The following is a 26049-nucleotide window of genomic DNA, read 5'->3' as shown; positions in this document are numbered from 1 at the left end:
TTAAATCCGTACATGTAAAAACAAAAACAGAATAATACAATTGAACACAAAACTAATCAACTGATCCTAAGTCTGGCAGCCAAAGCCCTCAGAGGAAAAAGGCATTGTACGTTTCTCATAAATTCCATATTCATCTTGTTAATATTTTTTAAAGCTGATGAGTTTAAGCCTGTCTACAGTTTGGGACCACCTGCATCATGCTTCTGATTTAATCAGTGTGTCACGTCTGTCGTCACAGATGCACTTTAGGTGTACTCATCGGATTCCCAAAATCCAGCTCGTTTCACTGCTGTGATCGCTGCGTGATGTATTCGAGGGGCGGTTAAGTGAATCGTGTCGAGGTTGGCTGCTCAAAGTGTCTTTAGAGCAGTGCTGTTGTGATTTGGCGCTATAAAGTTGAACTGAATAGGTCAGATTAAACCACAAATTGGATGAAATTATAAACCTCTGCAAGAGTGCGAGGCAGAGGAGCTGAGACAAACCCAAACAAATATAAACTACCGCAGATGGAAATAACAACCTTCTTGTTATGTTGGGTTCAGCCCGCAATCAAGTGTTTGGCCGGGCTCCAGCTTTTCCTCACCGAGTAACTGAAAGAAGCATCGACACAGGAATCGTGCCAAAGTGATTTATTTTATTTCCAGGTAAACATTTGATCTTCATACAATTGCATTTCTAAAAAGTGAACATACTTAAACCAGCAGACGGAAACAAAACTCAAATGGAAAGAAACAAACGGAGTTATTTAAATACAAAACAAAAAGAAAATATTATTTTAGCCATTGCACTTTAACTTCATAAATACAAGAAAGTTCATTTCTCTCTCTGGCCCAAAGAAACACGACGTACAGCACATTCAACCCATCGCTCACGGGTTCGATCGCTCCGATTAGAGGAAGCCCGACCGCGTTGCACCAACGTTGTTGCATTCCTGTCATTATGGGATGTCAGAGAGAAACGACTCGTGTTTGTGGTGAGAGCTGAAACGATTAGCCGGCTAGTCTTTATTTGTTTTTCAAGCAAATTAGCCCGAGACGTTCTCGGCTTCCTGTTACTCAGATCTGAGAAAGCGGAGAAACAGGAAGCGTTTCTTCAGCACCATCAATATACCGTGTAACATTATAATAATCACTGCTTTACTCATGGATGAATCAATTCTGGACTTTTAAAAAATAAGGACAAAAACCCCTAATTTTTGACAGATTGATCGTTATGAGGAGAAAACTCGAGCTGAGACTCGCAGACAATCCAAACAAACTAAATGCATCCGATTTGTTTTTATTTCCTCATTTCCTGAATGACAGACTCTGGCAGATGACATTATTTGTTATCACTGAAAGGCTCCAAATGTAACTTTCTCACTGTCAGTAACTTCAGTCGTGACCTCCTACAGGAACGAATGAAAGTAAGAGCAGCTCTGGTTCTGTTTACACCAGTTTTACCTTTTGGTTCTCAAACTGTGGAGTGGGTCCAACTGGTGGGACGCAGAGCATCAGACTATCCCACTGAGCCGACGGCTAATGAAATAAAATTGAACCTGGATCCTGTTTTCTTTACCTGATAAACGTGTTGAGGTGTGCGATGTGACTCAGTGAAGGCTTGAGCTTTACACATGCAATTATTTAAAAATAGAGGAAATGATTTCCACACTCACCCCCTGCAAGCCTGAGCTGGATAAGAGGGTAAGATTACTCATTTGTTTTACATTTCCTCATTTATTGAATGACAGACTCTGGTGGATGGCACATTTGTTATCACTGACTATCACTCATTTCTCTCTGATTTCAGAAAAAGTTGAGAATCCTTAAAATCTCTCTTAACAAAAAGTCTGAATATAAAACTGTTCAAAAACGGCACTGACATTTGAGATGGTTTTCTTTTTGGCCGTATTTGATAAAGAAAAAGATCAATTATCATCTCAGAGAGATCAGAAACACTTGATTTATTTTCTTTTGAATAAATAATTTGACTTTAATCTGTCAAAAATACACCAACAAGGTTTTAGACTTTCAGATCTTTCAAATCCATAAAAATAAGATGAAAATAAGATGAGCAGAATTACCCATGATGTGCACAAAATATTTGTTTTCAGCCTTGACAGGGAGACAAAGATATCAGATCTGCAGTGAAAAAGATTTTTCATGTTTTTGTTAACCGAGCTTTCACTGGACTCGAGAAAACCTAAACTCCCAGACAGACGGGCATCACGAGGCTTTTGCAGAAAATTAAACGTGTTCACTGATTTGGTGGAATAACGGCAATTTCACTCAGAGATGCAAACACGGCCGCTGTGCTGAAGACGGCCCAGATCATCTTAAAGTGGGAGGTCGGCCAAATGTAAATCGTGTTATTTATTCTTAATCATCATAAATATGCAATTTATTTTCTGCAATGGTGACTAAATGTGCAAAGGTTCCTGTGCGAACTTTACTGACATGCAGCTCGGCAGGTAACCTCGTCCCTCAGGTGAGGATATAAATTGCTCTTTGGAAACGTGCACTTTTAGATTTACATTTTAATCTGAAAATCTGAAAAGAACTTCCTCTGGAGCAGCTCATGCGTGCAGCACAAAGCAAGCCTCGCCATCCTTCACCGTCCCATTAAATCTGCAGATTTCTGTGGAAACTACGGACTGATCGTTTCAGCTCTGCACGACTATGAATTTAGCGTACATTATTTGCACCCGAACGAGACGAGAAAACCCCGCCTTACATCCATGACGGTTAAAAAGACACACATACAATATACACATCGTATTAACATAATGGCCAGCCATGGGATTTCTGCCTGTAACACTTGTTTTTTAAAAACGTACATACAGAGAATTCAACACGCGCCCTCAAACGTTTCTAGTAAATCAATCAAACCGACGCTGACAGTTTCTGCTCGCTTTAAATTCTGCAACATTTTTGGCAGCTGGGAACGTTTCACCTCTTCACAGAGAGGACACATGGGAGTATCAAAGTGCTCTTTGCTTGATTCTTATTTCCTCCCCACGCCCGCCTTCCAGCGACCCCCGACACCTTCCTGCGTTTCCCGTTCATGCCATTGGGTCAAACGAGTTCCCACGTTCCTGTCGAACGCTCTCCCACCTGACTGATCCACCTCAAGCCCTCAAATGTGGTGCTATAGTTTGGTTTTTACTATCACTGCAAAAATGGAGCAAAGTGTGATGAATATTGTGCAGCATAAAGAAAAGAAGAGAGAGAGAGACAGCTTCATTGTTTTGTCATAAAAAACAAGCTCAATAATCAAACCTTCCACCATGTGAGACGATGGGAGGAGACGGACGCCGCTGAGCATGCGTGAACTCAGCTTCTTTTTTTTTTTCTTTAAAGATGAGCAGGAAAGTCGTTTTCACGAGAAAATCCCGAGTCCATGTACAAACTGTACTACTGTACTGTTAGACGCCGCTCAGCCGCGTTATCAGCTCACAGTCCTTAGTGTTACTCAGGCGGGGGTGGAGGGTGGACTTTACGAATTTCGCTTTTTTAGTTTTGTTGTTAAAGTTTCGTATTTCGTCCAGCTCCAGTCTTGGTCCTTGAAAGATGGAAATGGAGGCGTTAGTAAAAGACAACCGAGAATATGTAACGTGCTGAAGTGCAAATATATCTTAATTTCTGAGTTTTTAATAAGTTTTGGATGTGAGTTGCAAACAGTCTCGTTTTACAGAGTTTTGATAACGCTTCATAACGATCATCATTATTAAAAGATAAAATGACAGCTAACCCACCTTAGTTTACAGTTAAATATTATTATAATTAAAAACCTAATATTTGTTAACAATTAATGGTCTAACATTTTGACTTTACAACAATCATCTACAGTCTTTGATAAAACTTTACTAAAAATGGCTAAAAAAAAAATCACTGCTAAAATAAGTTGGAAGTGGCAACTTTAAAGAGAGATGCACCATGTGGGGTGTGCTCTGTCCCGATTGTCGCAAGGCTTCAGATCACACCTGGAGCATTTTAGAGTGAGGTCTTTTATTTTGAAAAGCTTCTGTTGAGAAGCTGCCACTGGAGTGTTTCTGAAACATGCGGCAGCACATTAGTTAGAATTGCCGGCATTAATGAGAGTTGGCGGGATAAGCTTCAGCGCCTGCATCAGAGCTGAAATGCGACCCAGCGGCGCCCCGTGCATTCCCACGGTTAGGCGTGAGACCAGTCGGACTATAAACGCTACATGTGTTTCATGGAACTGACGCTAAAGGAAACCTGAAGCATAACTTGCAGTACTGTGTTGAGAGTGCCGTTTAGAGTGACCCCGTGAAATGCACGGCTCACTGCACGCATTCATGACCATGACCGGCTTCCACCTGGTGCACTGCGGTGCGTTTCAGAAGTAGCGTTCTGTACTGCATCTCTGAAAATAACCTCAGATCTCAAGATGCATACAGAAACTACAGAGAGAATTTCAAAATAAAAGACCCCTGCTTCCAAAATGCTCCTGGTGTGATGTGAAGACCAGTGAAGAACGGAAGAACACCTGGTGAAGTGCATCATGTTGTGCTCAAACTGAGCTGTTTATGATGAGCTTGGAACAAAAGTGACTTTTACTGAAAGACGTTATTAAAGTATTGATCAAATTTTGGAGTCAAATGTCAGATTTATGAGTATAAATCAAGCATTATGGCTTCGAATGAACAGCAGTACTTGGTAATGAGAACAGCCTCAAATAATTGATTATCAGCTAGGATAACTCAATATATAACTAAAACATGAATAAATATGATTAATAGCATCCCTACCGTTTAAATAACTATGAATTTAACTATGATTTGTTTTTAAATGTTGGTTATTATAAAGTGTTCGCTTGTCATCATCTTTAATAACTGATAAAAATATAATTCAAAATGTATAATATATATTTATCACGCTAATAAATATTACTATATAATATACAGGAAACTGAAAACTCTGTGTGATTCTGTTTTCTTATCACATCTGCAAGCTTAAAAGAAACAAAAAGTTCCTTCCTTCATAATAAGACTAAAAAAAGAACAGCGAGGTCCTGTCCTGTTCTCCTAAATGAGATTAAAGACATGCTGACAGGCCTCAGGTCCTTCACAGATGCAGATAGGAGACGCCTAGTGCGTCTAGTTTCCCAAAGGGAAAATAAAAATAAATGAAGACTTTATGGCTGATTTAAATGCAGCCCTCTCCAATAACAAACAAACCTTAAAAGCAGCAGATAAAAAGCAGCAAACTCACCACTATGCTGTTGGCCTGTTCGTCAGCAGCTTCCTGCATCAGGCTGGTCAGCTGACTGAGGTACTTCTGGTTCTCCTGCAGGAGTCGTGGGGCAGCATCACTGAAGGAAACGCACACAGCTTGTTAGACACAATTCAGTCACATGACGCCTCCTTCATATGCACAATGTGTTTACTATCTTGCAACAGAAAGAAGAACGCCCAAGGGCAAAACACAAAGCACTGGCCTACAAACTATATATATATCAGTATGTTCATGCTTCAGTCATGTGCAGTTATTATTATACTAACAGTTTAGCTAACACACAGGCTGGAAATGTAATGAAGAGAACAGGCTGAAATAATATTTAGAAAAATGAAAAAGATAATGTACCAACTACGAGCATTCTGAAAACACTTTTCCAAATGCAATGCTCCAATTCACAGGATCTTCCTCAGGCATGCGTCTTTTTTAATGCTTCATAAAAACAAAACTATTATGACTCAATTATTGGTCCCAAAAACTAAGTCCAGCTTTTGCCTGCAGTCCAGCTTGTACAGCTCCCTGCTGGTGAGCTCTCCTCCCAGGTCTGGCAGGTGCTGCAGCTCTGTTTTTTGAGTCATGTGGGTCATTTGAATCATTCTTCATCTTTCTTTGAAGATTTTCTGGGAAAAGCCAGCTGGGTGGAGACCTTAGACCTCTAATAAAGGTAGACCTAGGAATAACTCAGGATCGCCCCAGGTGGAATTGGAAAATGTTGCTGGGGAAAAGAACCTCTGGCAGGAATACATGCTTAGTCAGCTGCCAACAAGCCCAAACTTTAAAAGCAGAAGGAAAAAAAAGAAGGATGGAGGGATTTCATGACACATGAGTCATTCCTGGAACTGTGACAGACATATGACAGGAACAAGGATTGCCTGTGGCGTCTTAACTCCTGGGAATCTTCTGTTGCATTGCACAGCTAGTCACAACCTTTAGAGTGACCCCAACCATGACCCCAACCAGCCAGCAACTGGTAAGAGAGACTGAATAAAGCTTCAGTCTCTCTGGAACATCAACAGGGAGTTGATGCACCAGTTAGGAAGGATTCACACGTTCACTTTGGACATGGCGATCTGATCGACTGCATTGATTCAAGCTCCAGCACCACAGCTGGTTAGCTTCAGGATACTTTAGCTGTACCCATGGGCAGATATGACCTGCACTCAGTGAGTCATCCATCCTCAAATGCAGTTAAAAAAAAATTTTAAAAAAAAATCAGACAACAATATGAGACATAATGAGGAAAATATACCAACATCATGTAGGAAATGAAAGATATGATTAATAGCTACTGGAACAAAGCTGTTTGTATCGTTCTCTTCTCAGTTTGAGACCGACCGAGTCCAGCTGTGGCTCAACAATCAGCCCGTCAGACCACTCAACAATTTGGCTGAGTGAGTCAAATCATGACCATTTGTCGAGAGAGGAAGATGTCTGTGAAGTCTTTTGTTTGATGTGAGATTTCCTGTATATGAACAGGAAATTACTAAGCTGTTTTTATTCACATATACGCATCCACATTCACAAACAGGTACCTCACCGTGTCGACACTTCCTTAGTAATTTGGCACCAAGTGAAATAAACTACCAGCTGTTATCAATGCTGAAGGTGCTTCTGCTGAATTCTATGTTAAAGGAGTGTGAACATCTCACTTGTAGAGCTGACCCCAGTCCCAACACGGCTGAGTGGACGTTACCTGTCATTTGGCCCTGGTAGGGAGGTCAGGGGGTGCGGGGAGCTGACGGGCTGTGCCGACTGGGACCACTGAGAAACCTGCAGCAGGTTGGACGACTCGGGACTGGCTGCTATCGAGCTCCGTGACGAGTTCTGAGCCTGAAGGAGAGACAGAAACACACCGTTACAGGCAGCAGTAAAAAACACGCCTCCCCTCTCCTGCAGCAGGAATGCAGGCGGCACACCCTACCGCTCACTCTGTGTTTGGTACTTTATAGCAGCTGAGTCTGAGGAGATCACAGAAAGTACAACAAAGCTCACCACCACTGGGTCTGACAACTGCAGAAAAGGGAATCAGAAAATGAATAAGTGAACTTAACCTATTCCAGGATATTACCAGGATCCAGCTCCAGCAATTAGAGGACTTCCTTTTTTCTTTTCTTATACACCAGTACACTAAATTTATCTGAGCTGGATGGTGATCAGACAAAACTTCTGATATTCTGTAGAATCAGAGAAAAGCTGATGACATTTTATTCTTAGTTGTACATAAATAGTTTTATCCAGCAGTTACACAACTTCCCCCTCTTCTTTGCATCATGCCCCACACTACATTTCAAAGACAAATGAAGTCACAAACTTGGAAAAAGTAGACCGGGCTGCTAACGACTGATGTAGATTTACTCACGCAGGCGATCTTAAGTAAGTGCCAGAACTCCCTCTGTCTCTTGATCTGCATCTGCATCACGGTGTTGTCAGCGTCCTTGATGTTCTCCAGAGTTTTGTCAATCCGGGGAAACAAGTCAATGATCTTCTGTTTGCTGATCAGGATTTTACTGTTGGGGTGAGACAAATCAGGGAAAACATAAATGATGTTTTCCACCGTCACTGTGACTCTTTAGACAGACTCAGTGTAGACCTCACACCGGGGATGGATTCAAGTTCTGGAGTAATTTATGCTCCAAAAGTTTCCTCCTCAGCAGGGAGGGAGTAACTGAAAATTCAGGGGGTAAAGTCTGCAGCTTAAACTTTCCTTAACACCAGCAGACGTTTTATGTGTTTAAGAGCCGTCACTTCTTTATAAATCAGTGGGTTAATCTAGGCCCTATCCTCACATACACGGGATTTTCATCTACACATAAACATTATTTCATGTCACTGAACTTTAGATAAACTCCTTCCAGGGTCAAGATTTCTATAATCTCTATTTCTGTGCTTACTTGTGGGCGAGGAACATGAAGACTTTTCTTGCAATATCAAAGGTGTGCACTGTGTTGTTGTTTGCAGGCTTTTGAGTGGTCAACATGAATCTATGAATTGGGGTTATAGTGTCACCTTTTGCTTTGGCGGCACTTGATACTGTTATTTGCATTTTCATGTGGATGGAGACGAGTAGGAAAACATCTGAACCTGTGGATTCAGCATTAACCTGCCCTGACAGAACATACAAGTACCTCAAGATAGGTTAAAAAAAAAAAAAAAGTACTACAAATATGCATTACTAGTACTGTGGCACTTAAGAACAAAGAAAAGTGTATGAGACCACAGATAATTAACAGTAATCAGAGGTGTAAAGCTCAGGGTGAAATCAAACTGTCAAGCATGGGTGGACCCTCACCTGAGGTGTGTGAACAGATCTTTGAGGACCTTGTCTTGGTTCTGGACTGTCTGGATGATGGCCTTCACCATCTCAGAGCTGTCGCAGCTCACATCAGAGTCAGGTACTAACCAAAGGGGGGGGGAGTTTAAACAACACCTCAGTTTAAAGAATGGATTAATTTCTCTTCTGATTTCAGAGTTTTAAATGATCCATTCAACGTTTCTTACCTTTGCATTTCATCTTCAGTTGCTTGTACAGCTCGATTGCCTTTTCTTCCCTGCAAAAAATTATTTTATCACATTAAAATGTTCTTCTTTGAATTCTGAAGCTAAGCTCATGATCAGATTACTCTCTGAAGCTGCATGTTTAAAAACACCACTGGTATCCTCTCCATATGTGTTGAAGACAGGCACTGGTCAGAACTTTCACAGCAGCACCAAGGACGGTTTTTAATTTAAAGTGGCACGCTTTCAATCCAGTGCATGACGTGACAGCAATTCACAGGATTTACAAAAGAAAAAGTAGTAAACTTTTACCCAACAGCAAACTAGTTTGATCGACTAAAATGTAGAGCAAAGTCTTTTCCCTGTGGAGTGAAGCAAGATGCATACATCCAGGTGAGGTTACACCAGCACCTCATTAAGCTGTATGAAACTTCAGCCACATCCCTTATCTTCACTGCGATTATGTTTCTTTATTAACTTGGTGATATGTTGAGGTCTGGCCTACATGGGGGTTTCTGCTGTATCATTTACTGAAGGAGGACAGCGAGGCTGTGGTGAACAGGGTCTTTAGACCCTATGTTACTAAAAAGAGGAAGAGCACCGAGCCCATCATTATGTCTCTACTGTCAACAGTCAACACCAGGATCAGAAACTTTCCCACAGAGCCAAGGCTAACCTGATGAAAACACATTTTTTAAAGAAGGGGCACTTTAAGCTTTCACTGTGCACAGCTGCACATAACTGCAATGACCCCAGTTAGAGTTCAGCTGGGGCTCGTTACTGCATCTGGTACTTCCTAACGTGCGTTCAGACCAAATGTGTTCAAAACACACAAATATTTCCTTCCCACAGTCGACAGGAGAACAAGGAGGAGTACAACCAACGGCTGGAATCAAGTTACAGTCACATATTTTCAGCAGTTACCACAAAACGCAATAATTTCACTCACTTTTCTCCAAAGCAATCTCCTTTTTCCTTTTCCCTGCTACTATCTTATAAAAAAATTTCGAATAACACAGCTCTGTCCACAAATGGAGCCAACAAGCTTGGCCTTCGTTTCTTATCAGCAATGGCGTCTGGAGAATCTACAGACACGATTACACTCATGTACAGAAGGAAAAGACAATGAGAGGGCTTGGAGGAAAATAAATGAAATCCTAGGACTTCATGCTTATTCCCACTGAGTCAGGAGAGTCCACTCTGTGAGAGATTCTGAGCTGGCAGGCTTTGATGACACAGCATGAAGTGGATTTTTCACTGAAGTTGGATATTTGAGCTGTGGATGGGGATTTGCCTCCATTTACATCACCTGACATGTATTCTCATTAACGTTGCTACAGACTTTGTAGTCCTGCATAAACTTCACTTTATGTTTGGCTGAACATGGTTGAAATGATGATGTTATCTCCGGGTTAACCTGTTTTAATTAATTAATTTGTTTATTTTTAGTATAAATAAAAGATTTTAAGCCAATTTTAAACACTGCCTCTCTGCTCCCGACCTCATCTTTATAAATTTTGATGTGACAAGCTTAGTGTCTTCGCATCAGCAAAGCTTTTATTTTGGAGGCATTTTTCCAACCATAGAGAAACGTCCGCCAGCTGATGGTCAGTCAACATCGAACTGTTTGCTGTACCTTTTCTCTGCGCGTGTTCTCAAGATCTCAAAGTAAATGAACTTTTTCACTGACAAAAATCTGCCAAGCTCATGGTGGCGTGGTTAGTGGTCTAAAGTTGCCTCACAGCAAGAAGGTTCGTGACTCAAACTTCCTGGTCAGCTTCTCATTCTTCACCTTCTTGCCTTTTTAAGTGCTGTTTACACATTTTCCCTGTGCCTGCATGCTTTTTCTCCACAGTCCAAGTTTATTAGTGTTTTCTTTTACTGGACTTGGGTGTAGACCGTGGAGCTCACGTGCCCCCTTTATATGGGTCAGCACAGCTTTTTTTACTGAGATAAAGTCTCACATCATGACTGGCTCTAAAACGCTGAAGTCTAAGGAGCTTGGAAAGAAAAGCAACTGGATTTATTTAAAGGAGAAATAAAAGAAGTCCTTAAATTACCATGGTGATGACTGAGAACTTACACAGTGATCTAAAGTCAAAACTTTAATTTATACTGCTTTGAATCGCTACAGAGTCTTTGTAAAGTGATCCTTTGTCATTTCTGCATGTAGATGTGCATTTTCTCTCTTTAGAGATGCAACATGTGGTTACATCTCTACGAAGGTGGATGTAAGGTTACAGTGTAAGTTATAGCACAGGACATCAGAACAGGTTGTGGTTACAATATACCTACAGTGCAGATTTAACGCAGACGTACAAATTTGCTTGTAAATAGTCTGACTTTTAATACATTGCTGTTAGGAAATACTGTCATCATGGGGTTCGTGCAGATTAACACGTCACCGTCTTTTGCTGCCTATGAGGAAATTCCAAGCTAGTATAAAGTCACAAGCTTTACACAAACTTTTGTGGAATGACTAAAACTTCCTAAAACTAAATAAAACGAATAAAAGTTGCCGTAATGACAAAGACCGGGAAACTTCCACTAACTAGATAAAGGTAATGAACGTATGCAGGGCTTTTGTTTTTCCCCAGTTATTTCGTCAGTTATAAGCGCACAGCTCAGAAACAAACGTGCATGTTGATAGAGGATTTTTAGAGACAAAAAAAAATTGGAGTAAACACGTTAAAAAAGTTACTGGGGGAAAAAAAGGAGAACACATAAAAATATGAAGATTTCTGTATAATTAAATATAGGTGTCAGTTTCCTTTATGATCACTGTGGTAAGGCAATTGGGAGCATCGCACTGAAATAAAACATATTTGTCCTTCACGTGTTAAATGCCTTTCAGCATTAGTAATGTGTCCCATATTCTTTCACACAATTGTCCTCTTTGTCCCATATTTATTTGTTGCGATCTCGACCTCTTAGTCATGAAGGAAGGTTTTTTCTTCCCTCAATGTTATACATCTGTTTGTTCGTCCAAACAGAGCTGGAAACCTTCTGGAAAAATTCTCCATCATGACATTTATGCACACCACACAACCATCCTTTCAAATTGGTGACTGAGTGGACTGTAAACAGGCAAGAAGCCGGGAGTCAAATTTAGATGCATTTCCATGTGCTCTGTACACAAGTCCAAAGCATGTTGCAAACATTCAAAGTACATCAGTATACAGTCAAAGTGTGTCATATTTGAAATATTTAGCGTGCATGTAAATGTATTCATGATGTAGGATTGTTTTTGGCACCGTCCGGTCATTTCCTCAGGTGAAGCGGGGACAACCAAAAAGAGTCAAAATCATCTGTAGACACCATTATGCAAACCAACCAAAAAGAATCAAAGGCCAACAAGTGACTGTTACTTATGTCTTTTAAATTAGGTGAAATGTGGGATTTAGATGGCTCTTGATAAATGTCCACAGATTAAATCATCTCAGGTTAAACCCTTTTAATACTCACAGCTGCTCCATCTTGTCTCCTTGGCGTCGGGCATATGGGCTCCTCTGTAGTTCTACTATCTCAGAGTGCAGAGCCATGATCTCATCATCCAAATGGCTCACCTCTGCCACCTGCAGGACAGACAATGGATCAACCAAAGGCTGCTGTAGGAAGCCTTTGCACTGGTAAACATCACAGTGATTCCTACACATGTTCTTTATGCCTCCTCAGTGACTGTGATCCTGCAGATGAACATCAACTCCACCATCTTGGACTGCAGTAGGTGAAGGTAGTCCTTGTTCTGGTCTGCAGCCCTCACTGTAGGTCAGGGGATCACCTAAGAAGTGACTTTGGAACCAGAAGAACTACTCTCACCAGCTGCAGTCCAAAATGAGTGCAACCTGGTAAACCTACTGCAGTAAACCAGTAGGAAAAAACAAAAAACATGAAAGAGCCTGGACTAGCTGGTTAGCAACTACCAGTCTGTATCTTATTTTTAAGAGATGAGTTACCTGAGCAAAAGCTGCAGCTCTTTCTTCGTTCTCCTGCCAGGCTTTCAGCATCTTTTCTGAGGCTTTGGACAAATCAGACAAATGTGAGCTCACCGAGCACCCTACAACATGTTTACTGAAACAAAGAGCAAACAGCTGCCAGCAAACACTCACATATGCCATAGTGCATCTGATCGCTGTATTTTTCCAAGTCATATTGGATGCTACTCTTGAAGAAATCCAGCTTAGCTTTGAGCTGCTGCGAGAAGCCGAACATGCTGTTTTTACACCTGGTCAGGTTGGTGTTGTAGCGGAGGAGGCTCAACCTTGAGGGGGAAGGAGGAGATGGTAAAATCAGAAAGCTCCAAGAGGAAGGCGGAGGACTGAAGAAGACAGGCTGACAGTCCAGCCACAGCTAAAGCTTCCAGAGGAGCAACAGTCACAAGCACCAGAGTGTGAGGAGCAACACAACAGAAAGTTGAATTCAAACTAGGACTCGGGAAGAATTACACTGGAAAATAAGCAGACACTACAACTATATTCAGCTGACAACTAAATCGTTGCTCTAAATATTCAACCAACAGTTAAATGTTGGAATAAAATTTACAGAAAATGTTTAGATGGGTTTCTTCAGGGCTCAACTTTAAGGCTTCGAGGTACAAATAATAAAACCTGGACCAACAAATGCAATTACTAAAACTATTAAAGGTTTTTTTTTGTTTACAAAAACTTGCAGATAAATAAGGAGACGCTGGGATTCCTAGCTACTAAGCAGAAGTCGTGAGTGTAACAAAGAGAAATGATTTAAATAGCATAAACAGAATTGAGAACCGGTTTCAGTTTTGAACCCATTTTAAGTGAGCCACTGTGCTGAGACTCGGTGCCCAGCGCCTTATCACTTTCTTTCATAAATGTTGGTGTGTCACATTTCAAAACAATGATGTCAGCCTAATAACAGTTGGCTTTTTGTACACATGAGTCACCAGGAAGTTAATTTCTTTCCTGCTCCATTTCTACACTTTGTCCACACTCAGAAAATAATGCAGGTATCTAAAGCCTGTGTAAGTGTGCTGCTGGATAAGAGCAGAAATCATAATCTATTTTATTTTGGTTAATCTTGATTAGTAATTAGGATTACTTCATAACTTAGTCCACAAAAATATCTTTTTAAAGGAGATTTCTAGGAACTGAATTTAAATAATAATAAAAAAAACACCACATAAAAAGCATAATTTTGACCGTACGGCCCATCCTTTGAGGGCAACCACCGACAGACGGGAGCAACATGTGGCCCAAACGGCAGTAGGCTCACGTGCATTGAAAAACCAACATAGTAGCCACATTGAGAGAAACAAGGAACCAAGAGTCAACCAATACCTCACACAGCACGTACAGAAGTGGATTATGCAAGAGTAAAAGGAATCTGGATGTAACCATTAATGGTCCACTCACACGTTCACGCACAGTACCCTTATACCACTTTCAGTTCTTCTGCTATGAGCTTTTTTTGTTCTGGCTCGTGCTGAACATAATTGTTTAAAATTATGAACTAAAATTAAAGTCTAATATAAACAGAGCTACTGATGCACTACTGATACTGATGAAGTATGGTGTCTTTTCATCCGTAGCAAACACAGAGTATTATTTCCTCCTCAGAAAAGAAAAACTAATATTATTAATTTGATATGAAACTAATATCGGTCGTTTTATTTCTGTGTTTGACAATAACTATTCTTCACCAAAACCACAACATCTGGTTGTACGCTGCTAGGATGTAACATAAAACACTCTTAATGAAAAAGCTCAACTTACACTGTTTAATATTTAAATAGCACAAACGCATAAAGCTGATGTTATTTCTGAATCCTGTCATGGATTCACATTGTAAACCATGATCTGGGCTAAAGCACATCACACACGATTGTTATGGGACTCACATGGCAGCTCTCTGCCCCTGGAAAAGTCTGCTGTAGTCGTCTTTCAGGCCACAGATGTAGCTCACAGCTTCACCCCACACCTTCTTCATCACCACCAAAGGCAGCTGCGTCTTGGCATCTTGCACTGGGAAAATAAAAACCATGAAAGTTTTTATACAGAGCAGAAGAGAGCCAACACTGTCATGTAACAGTCCTTTTCATTTCGGAAACTGGAGTCACTTCATATGAACTCACCAATGGTGTTGACTTTCTCAGGCAGACGTCTGGCACTGAAGGGGCCGGTGTACTTGGTGATGCTCTTATCAAACAGGTAGACAATGTAGCTGTCCCACCCTCTCTACACAGGAGGAAAGAAAACCATTACAAAGATCTCAAGTAGTGTTTTTACAACTCAAGAGAGTGACTTCAAGTCTCTCAGAATAGATGCAGTTAGAGGGAAATGAGTCATGATTATTGATAGATGTAGATTTTTCTAAACACCGTTGCTTGATGTTGTATATGCTCCAATAAGCAAACCAAAACATAGCACAGGTTGTTTTTTGCTTTTTTTTTTGCAGGTAACAGAACGTAATCATGCATGGGTAAAACAAACAATCAAGATTTTCAGCCCTGTGATTTGTGACAGATCGAACTGATTTACAGGAGCTGAAGCAGACACTTATGGGTGTCATATAGTGACGTAAACAAAACCCTAGCAAACCCCACAGTGATTCAAGACTACATCATGTGATATTTATATATTCATGTTGCTGTGATCGTATGGATTATTTATTTATTTAATAAAAAAAAACTTTGGTAAAGCCACTGGTGTCACAGGCCTGAAATACTTTCAGTTTAGTGACCCTCCACCACTGGTACTGCTGTTGGTGCACAGATAAAACGCAGCTACATAAAATTAAGTGAACAGATGGACAACACGGCCCTTTGTCACGGACACCCGATGTAGGAGAGACAGGATCAGGCCAATGGATGTATCCCAAAATATAAAGACAGCATGGCCAGGGATAACAACCAGTGAGGAACACCGCCAATAAGCTGCACCTTTAGCTCCTTGGATAACAAGATGAAGATGATGATGATTTTTTAATTCATCAAAAAACTCAAAGCTGTTATGTATGATTATTTTAATAATAAGTTATTGTACATCATCACGTGTGATTTTAGATTTAAAATCCTTTTATTCATCAGTGGTTAAATCAGTGGTTAAATCAACGCACCACTCCATCCAGGACACACTGTGCAGCGGGCTTCCTGGGGTCCAGTGACACTCCCGTCTCCTGCAGCAGTTCCTGGTTCACCACCTCGATCTTGGTCTCAGCTTCGATGCGCTTCTGCAGACTGTGGAGACTCTCGTCAGGAGTTAGCTGGAAGGAGTGGACCTGCGCTGTGGTCATGTTCAGGATGTGGACGACCTGAAAACAGAAAACCCGTCAGTATAAACTAAACTACTTCGTGATCTATCATTTTCTGCAGTATGTATCGCCGTACATGGGCCAGCAGAGGGCTGCAAGAATCTAATTATTCTTAATATTGATTAACTGCTGCCTCACCAAAGAGCTGGAATTAATTTATTACTAAAAACTGGCAGATGGGGAGGGCTGTGACAGCCGAGGCCAGCCAGTTCATTTTTATAAAGATTTCAAGTTGTTAAATGTTATGTTTGGTGAAAGCTCTAATGTGTAGCATAAACTGGAAATACTGGAATTCTTATTAACAACCCTCACTCATCCCAACACACTTGCACCACTTTCCCACAAGAAGACAAAAGAAACCAAAACATGGATTTGGAGAATTGCTACACAAACAGTACAATACATGTGTGTGCTTGTGTTTTGACAGCATTACTCCACTGAGACTTTTGGCCTCTCTTATGTCACAGAGAAGATGCTTTTAAATGAGGTGGGATTACAGGATTGTGTCAGATATGGGGAAGAATATAAAATCTCCACAGCACTGAAACATTCGAGATTTTGTTGCAAAACCAAACTGAACTAGAACCCAGTGGTCACTGTGAATGAGGCCTGGAGCTCCTTTGCGTAGAAGCAGCCCATCACGAATCACATATTTACGGTAGAGTAGCGAGAAGGAAACCAGAACAAGTGAAATGGTCTGGTCTGGTTTATCTACCTGCACAGTTTATAATGACGTTTGTGAAGGACAATGTACAGACTCTGCATCACCTCATCAATACTGTCCCTAAGTCAAACGGGATGGTGGCATCATGTTTTTCCCTATTACAGGAACTGAGACACTAAGTGGGAGAAAGTAAAGGATGGGTATATAAAAATATGGGTAATCCTGAGCTCAGAAAAACAAAAACAAACATTTCCCCATTGGCTAAAAAACAAAAAACAAACAAACAATCAAGGTTTCTATTTCAATATTTCTAACAAGACAACAGAAGTTTCCAGACCAAACTCTGTTAAAAAAGGTTGGCATAGAGTTAATCCCAAGAAGATCCGAGTCCTCAAGTATGGGTCTAAATACGCACATCACAAGTTTGCAAGCTTTACTATCAACATTTATCGCCACAAATCTGTAAAGACCTATAAAACATATTCAAATGACTAAATAACCTTTGAATATGACTTGTACTTCTATATCTATAATAAGTTTTTCTGGAATTTGAAACATCATCAATAATCAATATTGTTTCGTTTTAAAATTATTTCTGATACTAACAAAACAGAAAAAAATGTGACAGATTTTTAAAGTACGCTGCGTATCTCTTAGCATGTTTAGGCCTCCTTTAAATGTCACTTTGGATTTTACCTGTGTTTGTGTAAACTGCAAAAACCTGCTGTGTGGGTGGTGACCGTTAAGTTACGTACAGGTGACCCATGTTGAATGTGACGTGCGGAACAAATGCATAACATAACAATAAGAGCATAACAATAAAAATAATTTCGATCTATAATAAATCTTAAAAAGAAAAATAGATGACAATAATTCCTGTATGAGTGACAATGATGGTGCACAGCTTCTTTCTTTCAGATTGGCCCACCAAACATACAAACACTACAATCAGTCCAGTGAGATTAGCAGTAAAATGCCTAAAAGTAGTGAAAGCTTCGGTGGCAGCTTTAGTATTTCTTGTCTTTATAATTTTAAGATGAGAAAAATAAAACACTAAAACTTTCTAGGGCACTGCGTGTCATTGCAAATTACTGACTGAAGAGCCAGCTCTTCCAGTGCCTCACCTTCATAACCAGTATCTGATCAAGGAGTTCAAAGCACAGGGGTTTCTTGGTTTCATGGTTCACTTGGCCTCCTCTGTGCACTGGATCCCACTTTAACATCAGCTGAAGCAGCGCCTCCATCGGCTCCAACAGCGTCCTGTACAAAACCGGTTAAAACATTTAAAACAGGTCTTCAGGGAGGGTAATTAGCAACAACCACAGTTCACATGCTCTCGGCTATTTTGCGTTCCATTTAAATTACTATAACACAACACCATGAAGAAACTAATTTGCCCTCACAGGAGACAAACAGCTCAATAAAATAAGGAAATGTCTCAGTAAAAATGATTGCAGCTGACCTGCTGAGATTGTTGGGGTAGGGGAGATGTGTGGAGAACTTGACTTCTCCGTTTAGTTCTTCTACTGCCATGATGTCTTTTGGACCTTTATTCCTCACTTTGCTGGCCCTGAAGACAAGATCAGAAAGGATCAATAAAAAATTATTTCAATACAAAGTACTAGAAGTACTTAGGTGCTTTGGTTCTTGCTTTTTCTCAGTCGAATTAAAGCACAAACATGTGATGTAGAATAAAATCTGACGTGAGAACAGAGCTGGGCTCCTGCATACTCTACTCAGACATCTGACTCATCTAATTTCCAGTAGCGCATACATTAGTGACACAGACTAGGATCAACTTACCACTGCACAGGTTGCAGGTTGTGTAGGAATGGACGGAAACCGCAACTGCACTCGAAGATCATTGTTCCGAAGCTCCAATAGTCCACAGTCACAGTGTACGGTTTATTCTCAAAGAGCTCAGGAGCCTGGAGAGAGGAAAAAAAACAACAACAGTGTTTCGTGTTTTCATAAAACACGAAGTGATCTTTTTTAAAGACTTATTTGGCATTTCCATCCTTTATGTGACAGTAGAGTCGACAGGAAAGTAGAAAAGGGTGGAAGGAATGACCCACAAGAAATGATCTCAACGGTGAATACACGGCCCTGCAGTAGCCGTGGGTCACCCACTCATCCAGGTAAACTGTAGTGGAGCCCAGAACCTGCAAATTGGCTATTTTTTTTAAATATATATATTAATACAGTCATTTTTATGTATTTAATGAAGCCATCCAAAGTGTTATCTTTTGTATTTACACCCTCAATATTATTTCAGAGTTACAGGCTGACTTTGTGCGTAGGGGTGAGTTGAAATGTTACCATTTTTATTAGTTTTTACTTTTTGAGCCTTCATGACATCTTTTTCACAGAAAGAAACAAGATGTAAAAATATAAATAAAAAATAAAATAAATAAACTGCCACTATATCAGGTTAACATCTGATCCAAGTATCACAATCTATAATGCTACAATCTTGGTTTTTTTTCATAGCACCTTTGAGCATCAGTATCATGAGATGTAGGGCTGCCACGATTAGTCGACTAGTCACGATTATGTCGACTATTAAAATCGTCGACGACTAATTTAATAGTCGACGCATCGTTTGAAGCTTTGTAAGATCACAAAAGACGCAGGAATGAGTAGTAGGATTTAAGAGTGTAATAACGGACTGAAACAGAAGATGGCAGCACTGCATGTACAAGGATGCCAGCTGCCGTTAAACCCCGAAGAAGAAGAAGCTGTGTCCCAGAATGCATAGCGCAGCTGTCAACAATGGCGGCAGCTAGTTAGTTTTAACTTTACTCTTATTATTCTTTCTGGGTCACAAAATAAACGTTTAACATATTTTCCGGACGAGAATGTAGCTGTGGAAACCTCAAATATCGGCTCAGTTTATCAAGACACCACATATTTTCAAAAGCGCTCCGACGTTTTCGGAGACGTCTGTTACCCACTAGCTCGATAGCTAGGCGGGGGCGAGGCTAACTAGAGCCATGAGAACACCGGACTCCCGGCAAATCGTTTTCAAACCCACCGCCGTCTTTCGCTAGTCAGGTTAAACATATATATAAGTCACTTAGATAACTTAAAAATGTTATTGTTTGGCTTTCTTTAGTATTTTATTTGTTCCTGAGTAAATCGGTTTGGCTGAGATTAAAGGTATAGTTTTTGCACAGCTAAAACTGTCAAGCAGACAGCTGATTATCAGAAGTGTGAGACGCTGGAGAATATACTCCGGTGTCCTGTTATATTTTAGAAAGCAAGGAGTTTATTAAACTTCACCAAAACAATCTGCAAATTTCATTAAAAATTAATAAACTACCACCTTGTCTTTATTTTTAGTTAGCACAAACACTTCAAGCTGTAAGCTAATGATAGTTATATAAGACCAGATGCTGCTGGTGCAATAAGCTGTACGTCCAATGGATGATGATCTGATTAGTCGACTAATCGCAAAAATAATCGGTGACTAGTCGACTATCAAAATAATTGTTTGTGGCAGCCCTAATGAGATGCCATCATATCTGTAAGAAAACTGCACCAATTAAATGTTTATGACACAGATAAGAGACGAGCATTGCCACCCTGGATGTATGTTATGTTTTCTGATAGTTCACTGGAGAAAAATGAGTTTTTTAAGGGTTATATCACCATGTGGTTGGTCAACAAGTTACATCATATGACAGGTCTGCTTTTTCACCTACATTGTGATACCAGGCTTGTCTTCTAGCCATGATGTGTTCTAAGTCAAGATAATTTTCTGATATAGTCATATTCAATTATTTAACACTCCTGAATGTAGCCCGTGGCTATGAGCTGAAAAAAAACAATACAGGTGTTCACATTTTTAATTTATTAAAAAACTTTTGGTCCTAAAAAGGTTTTTCACAATTCTTTCAGCAAATCAAAGGGCCTAAATTATAGAGCTAGTGTCTCGAGATCAATATACTGATGTTATTACAGAAATCAAGCTGACTATAAAGAGGTGAGGTGGGAGGCACAGATAGATTTTTCAGAATGACCCTGTTCAGTCATTTCTATAAAAAGGCAGAAAGTAAATACAAGGATTTAAAATCTATAATTACTATAACACATAGCACATAACATACACTATCTGAGGATAAATAAATGTTTGCTTTAAGTGTTTACCAGGTACTGAAGTGTGCCAACGAATGAAGTGCACAGACTCCCCTGGTCCAGGTCTTTAGCATAGCCCAAGTCGATAATCTTGTGAACCAACTGCAGAATAAAAAAATAAATTAAAAAAAGAGTTTATTTCAGATGAGCAGTCAAACAGAGCGGGCTGTGAATGAGAGGGAGACGGGTCTTAATGTGGACATACAAGGAGCAAAGATAGTGAAGGTAGAGGAGTTTAAATACCTGGGGTCAACCATCCAAGAAAAACACACAGTGCACAAGAGAGGTGAAGAAGAGAGTGGAGTGGGTGGAGATGGGTGTCAGGGAGGGTTTGTTTACAAGATGGTAGTGAGACCTGCTGTGATGTCTCAAGACTGTGACACTGACAAAAAGACAGGAAGGCGAGGCGAAGATGTTAAGAGCGACCAGGATAGACAGGATTAGAAACAAGTACATCAGAGGACAGCTCAGAGTTTGAGAGGCAAGGCTGACAAGGGATAGTAGATATATTGGATAAAGGATCCTGAAGATGGAGCTGCCAGGCAGGAGGAAAAGAGGAGGACCTCAGACAAGATTCATGGATGTGGTGAAGGAGGACATGTAGAGGGTTGGTGTGACAGGAGAAGATGCTAAAGATGATATGGAGGCAGATTTTCAGTGGCGACTCTTAAAGAGAGCAGCTGAAAGAAGAAGTAGTCAAACAGAGCAGTCAAAAAAAGGGAAGAGTAGCTGGTTTACCTTCCCGTTGATGTCTTGTAGCACAATGTTTTCCGGTTTAAGATCTCTGTGTATGATCTTGTTTTCATGGAGATACTGGATACCGGATCCTGGAGCAGAAGTCAGACTTAATCAAAGCCAATGACACGTTAAAAGAAGAAATGTCTGAATGAATAAGCCGAACAATGCACATACCAACATCATTAAGTAATGAAAGCACTTCACTTTCTTTCAGACCGCAGCAGTTTTCAGGTTTGCTCAGCACCTGCATATCAGGAAAAAGAAATCCTATCAGAGCTGCGGTATTTTTTAGAACATGTGACCAAAGGGTGAGAAATGTTCTGAAATTAAGAAGTCTGATATGATGTGCTTATTTTCATCTTCTATTTATCTTTGTGTGTGTACTTAATGAAATGTATGTCTTATATAACTCACTTTAAATAATCTTGTTGAAAAGTGCTATATAGATAACATCAGCTAACTTCACACTATCACTCCATATATTACCTTCTATATATTGGTCACTGTGTGCAGTGGCCTCTATATTTCACACTTTTGATTTTACTTTATGTGAAATTCAGGAGCGGGACCACACTCCAAACACTACCTGCCTCACACACCTGTTTATCATCCTCTTTTATAGGTGCCAGGCTCTGGTTTTGCTCACTGTTTCTCATTAATCTGTTGCCTTTGTTATCTTTAAACATTTTTTTTTCATTATATTTTGAGTTGTGGTCAGGGCTTGTGAAATATGACCCTGGTCAGTGACTTAAATCCACATACCAATAAAGGCTTCTGATCCTTACTTTTAGCCTGAATTTATTCACATTTTGTCACAGAAAGCCACAGAAAGTACGCTGAATTTCCTATTAAAAGCTTGTTCGCTGTGCACCCATGACTCCCCACAAAACTATCATTGGACAGAAAATATTACAGCTCTCTGGCAAAGTCTGCTGCATATTTTTTCTGATTTCTAAACTCTCCAAATAATATCAATCCCATCTAAATGACCCCCCCCCCTCACCTTCCTCAGGTCTCCTCTGGAGCAGTACTCCATGGCCAGCAGTGGAAGATCATTTAAGGCTATGGGCTCCACCTCCTCTGGGACCTCCTGGGCTGTCACGATATTGATATGATTTAACCTGAGTGAGAGATATGGAACCACATTACTTTTTAAAGACATCCAGACAGACTTCTGCACAGTCATCCACTGTCTGCATAACAGTGCAACTCATTCTTGCATCTGCAAGCCTGTGGGTTTCACAAATTGATTAATAACTACCAATAACTGTGAAGAAGATCACACTGTATAAAGCCAGAGTTCTCAGAAGGCCCACAACAAGGAACAAGGAAAGAAAGCTCTAGTGCAAACTTAATTTTATCTGTTCACACATTGTGTCATGCTGTCTGCTTGTTAAGTCTAACGTCATTCATCATTTCCTTGTGTAAAACGTCCTTCAGCTCCAGATTGCTCCAGCTACAGATTAGTTAGGCTAATATAAGCACATTATCACCATGGAGATGTCAGATGAGGGTTGAATCACTTTTGTTTGTTGCCAGATCAAAGCGGACATCTCAAATGATTTAATATTCTTGGTAATAAATATCCTAAAAGCAGACTTATTAATTTTTCAATCTGCACTCTTCTTCTTTCGGCTGCTCCCATTAGGGATCGACACAGCAGATCATCTGTCTCTATCTAAAACTATCCCTTTCATCTTTTTCTCTCACACCAACCGTCTGCACGTCTTCCTTCATTACATCCATATCTCTCTGTGGTCTTGCTCTTTTCCTCCTGCCTGGCAGCTCCACCTTCAACATCCTTTTTTCCAATATATCCTCTATCCCTCCTCTGCACATGTCCAATCCATCTCAGCCTCGCCTCTAACTTTGTCTTCAAACTGCTCAACCTGAGCTGTCCCTCTGATGTACTCTACTCTAATCCTGCCTTTAACATCTTCCTGTCTTTTGCTTTGTTAGCTGTAATTCCTTCAGTGTAAAACAGACTTGGAAGCAAATGAGGATCAGGCTACATCAACAACACAATACATTTAAATTCCTTTGATGCACAGCTTGAGCTGCTGTAAATACTGCACACCTTCATCCTGCAGTGTTAACGAAAACCAGCTTAGCAGGTTTCATATCCAAAAGGTGATCCTCAGCAAAGAATCTGTATCACACTTGGAGCGTACTGCAATTACATGAATCAGACAAAATGTGGTGCTTAAAGTGAATTATACACCAAAACTTTGAGCATAACCTGATATGGAAGCCAAAAAATTAGTCCAGCCAGCTTTGCAAGGTGTGTCGTGTTCACTGTCGCAAAGCTGGCTCTCTTTTTACCTGGTTAGATCACCATGGTAACAATGCTCACTATGGTTATAAGCTGAACATATACCCTTGAGTTTCGGTTTAAAACTCAGCTTACAGCACCACATTTTCACAGATTTTCCAATTTTCAATATGATGAGTATGATACAGATTAGTTTTATAGTATTAGTATGCAACTTGCTGAGCTGTATTTCATTGACATCACTGAAAAAAATAGCATGTATTTATTTGATGATGGAGATAATGCATAAATATATTTTTATACTTTATAAACATCTGCTCATACATCTGTTTTACAATTCAAGAACACAGATTATTCTATTTTACTTTAATGTTGACACAAAATAAAATAATTTCCACAACAGCCGTGACTGTTATGAACACCCTCATTTTGCAATAATGTGTTTTTAACCTTCTAAGACCTAAAGTGCACATTAGAAATATGTGCGCAAAGAAAGGCTCTTGCAGACACTCCACAGGTCAGGCTTGGTAGTCATGATTTGCAAGTGACTTGGATTAAAGTAAGGATGTGAGCGCCTCACTGTCTCGGATGAGCCCACCCTGGATCCAGTGTAGGACATAGTCAGAACAACTGGAGATACACCAGAATGCAGGAGGGCCAAAACCCCATTCTAGAGATTCTGCCAGGGTTTACTTCCCTTGCCTCTTGGGAGCAGTGCCATTTATCCACAACTGGGGTAATATATATTAACTTCTCTCTTGTCCTATTTGCACAACCAGTGATGCATTTTGCCACTTTATTTTTAGTATTCTTTCTAGATCTTTATCCCACACTCATCTAACAACATCTGACTTTAGTAGCCATCGTTTCATTGGTCAAGAGGAATTAAATTTATTCTGGCTAAATCATCACTGCGATCTTCATTATCTCTGACTGGGGTTTCAGGTTTTGTCAAGCCAGGTAACAAGAAAGCTGAACTTGATTCAAATGGCACTTTTGTGTCACCTTTGTGACACTAAGAAGTGTTACATACAGATGTGACACATTTAAATAAAAGCCACTAAGGAAGGAAAATAACAAAAAATAAATACCAACTTTTTCATGATCTGGATCTCTCTGCCCCATCTGTCCCTATTCCTTGGTGTAAGCTCCAGGCGACACATTTTTATAGCCAGTTTTTCGTGTGTTTGCTGTAAAACAGACAGCAGACATCACATTATTATACAAATACAGTCAAGGAAAAGCAGGTGGTGATTACTTCAAAACAGGCCATTTCAATTTCCAGCACCCATATCCTCCTTTCCTAAGTTACGTATAGGGTTAGGAACTCTCCTGGCTGGACACTCACCATATGCTGGTAGAGGTAAACATGGGCAAAGCCTCCCATGCCCAGCCTCTCTTTCAGTTCCCAGTCCCCCAAGTTCTGGTTCTGCCTGAAGGGAGGTCTCTCCATTGTTGTTCACGCAGCCTGTACCGGAGTGTGGGAATTATATTTGAGTCACGCGACAGAAACACAGCAGACCCTGTCAGTTTATTAAGTGACTGCGCTGTTTGGATTATCACATAAACCTATCAAACACAGGGGCAGGGCTACATACTGGAATGGCTGCTAGGCTAATGTCAGCTCGATGATTTAGCAGGAAAAACGCTACCACTGACGTTTTGTGGCAGTGTGACACAAGTGGGCTGCCTACTCATAGACAAGACATACCCAACTCAATATACCAGACAACAAGATACACATTTGTTTTTCATATTTGTCAACAAACAAGCAGCTAGCTAACAGCATAGCCAGCCAGCCAGCCAGCCAACGGTAGCCCTACTAGGAAATAGACGGAGCCGGTTATTAGCTTCCTTGCGTTAGAAAATGAAGGCTTCTCAGCGCTTTTTGACACTTACCTGTGGTTTCTATGGAAGTGTCATGAGCCGTGTGCAGTAGAAAGGTGTAACTGGAGTGTGTCTTGTTTTCAGGTCAACGCAGCACCGCGACACTGGACTTCCCCACATAAACGTCACCAGAAAGCCCGGCTGTGTCTCTTGAAAATGAAACGAGGGTGCGTTCAAAAACACAACGCCCACTGCGTTCAAAACACTGTCAAGACTGTGTAAAAGCGGCATTGTGTTTATTTTAAGTCGTGTGTTTTTATTCTGGGGTCCAATAGAGTTTTGTTGATTCATAGTTAAACAAAATACATATTTATACTGCCCCAGAGTCTGCTATG

General features: G+C 40.4%; 1 protein-coding gene across 1 annotated transcript; it reads right to left on the bottom strand.

The window, feature by feature from the left end:
• Positions 1 to 620: 620 nt before the first annotated feature.
• LOC102195172 (inhibitor of nuclear factor kappa-B kinase subunit alpha-like) lies at positions 621 to 26049 on the bottom strand. Its single transcript, XM_005725758.1, has 22 exons — positions 25727 to 26049; positions 25176 to 25295; positions 24923 to 25017; positions 22559 to 22676; positions 21730 to 21799; positions 21556 to 21644; positions 20830 to 20919; positions 18484 to 18608; positions 18143 to 18250; positions 17805 to 17940; positions 15822 to 16016; positions 14839 to 14941; positions 14605 to 14728; positions 12842 to 12993; positions 12689 to 12750; positions 12198 to 12307; positions 8736 to 8785; positions 8527 to 8632; positions 7597 to 7744; positions 6931 to 7067; positions 5214 to 5313; positions 621 to 3540 (listed from the first exon to the last, which is right to left on the bottom strand). Exons 2-22 carry the CDS (start codon positions 25278 to 25280, stop codon positions 3475 to 3477), a joined length of 2289 nt encoding a protein of 762 aa, XP_005725815.1. The 5' UTR covers positions 25281 to 25295; positions 25727 to 26049; the 3' UTR covers positions 621 to 3474.

This window comes from Pundamilia nyererei, unplaced genomic scaffold (assembly GCF_000239375.1).
Source record: "Pundamilia nyererei isolate P.nyererei 1_Seehausen unplaced genomic scaffold, PunNye1.0 scaffold00017, whole genome shotgun sequence".
Classification (NCBI taxonomy): domain Eukaryota; kingdom Metazoa; phylum Chordata; class Actinopteri; order Cichliformes; family Cichlidae; genus Pundamilia; species Pundamilia nyererei.
The sequence above is the reverse complement of the archived record's forward strand: the minus strand, read 5'-3'. Positions and strand labels throughout refer to the sequence as shown.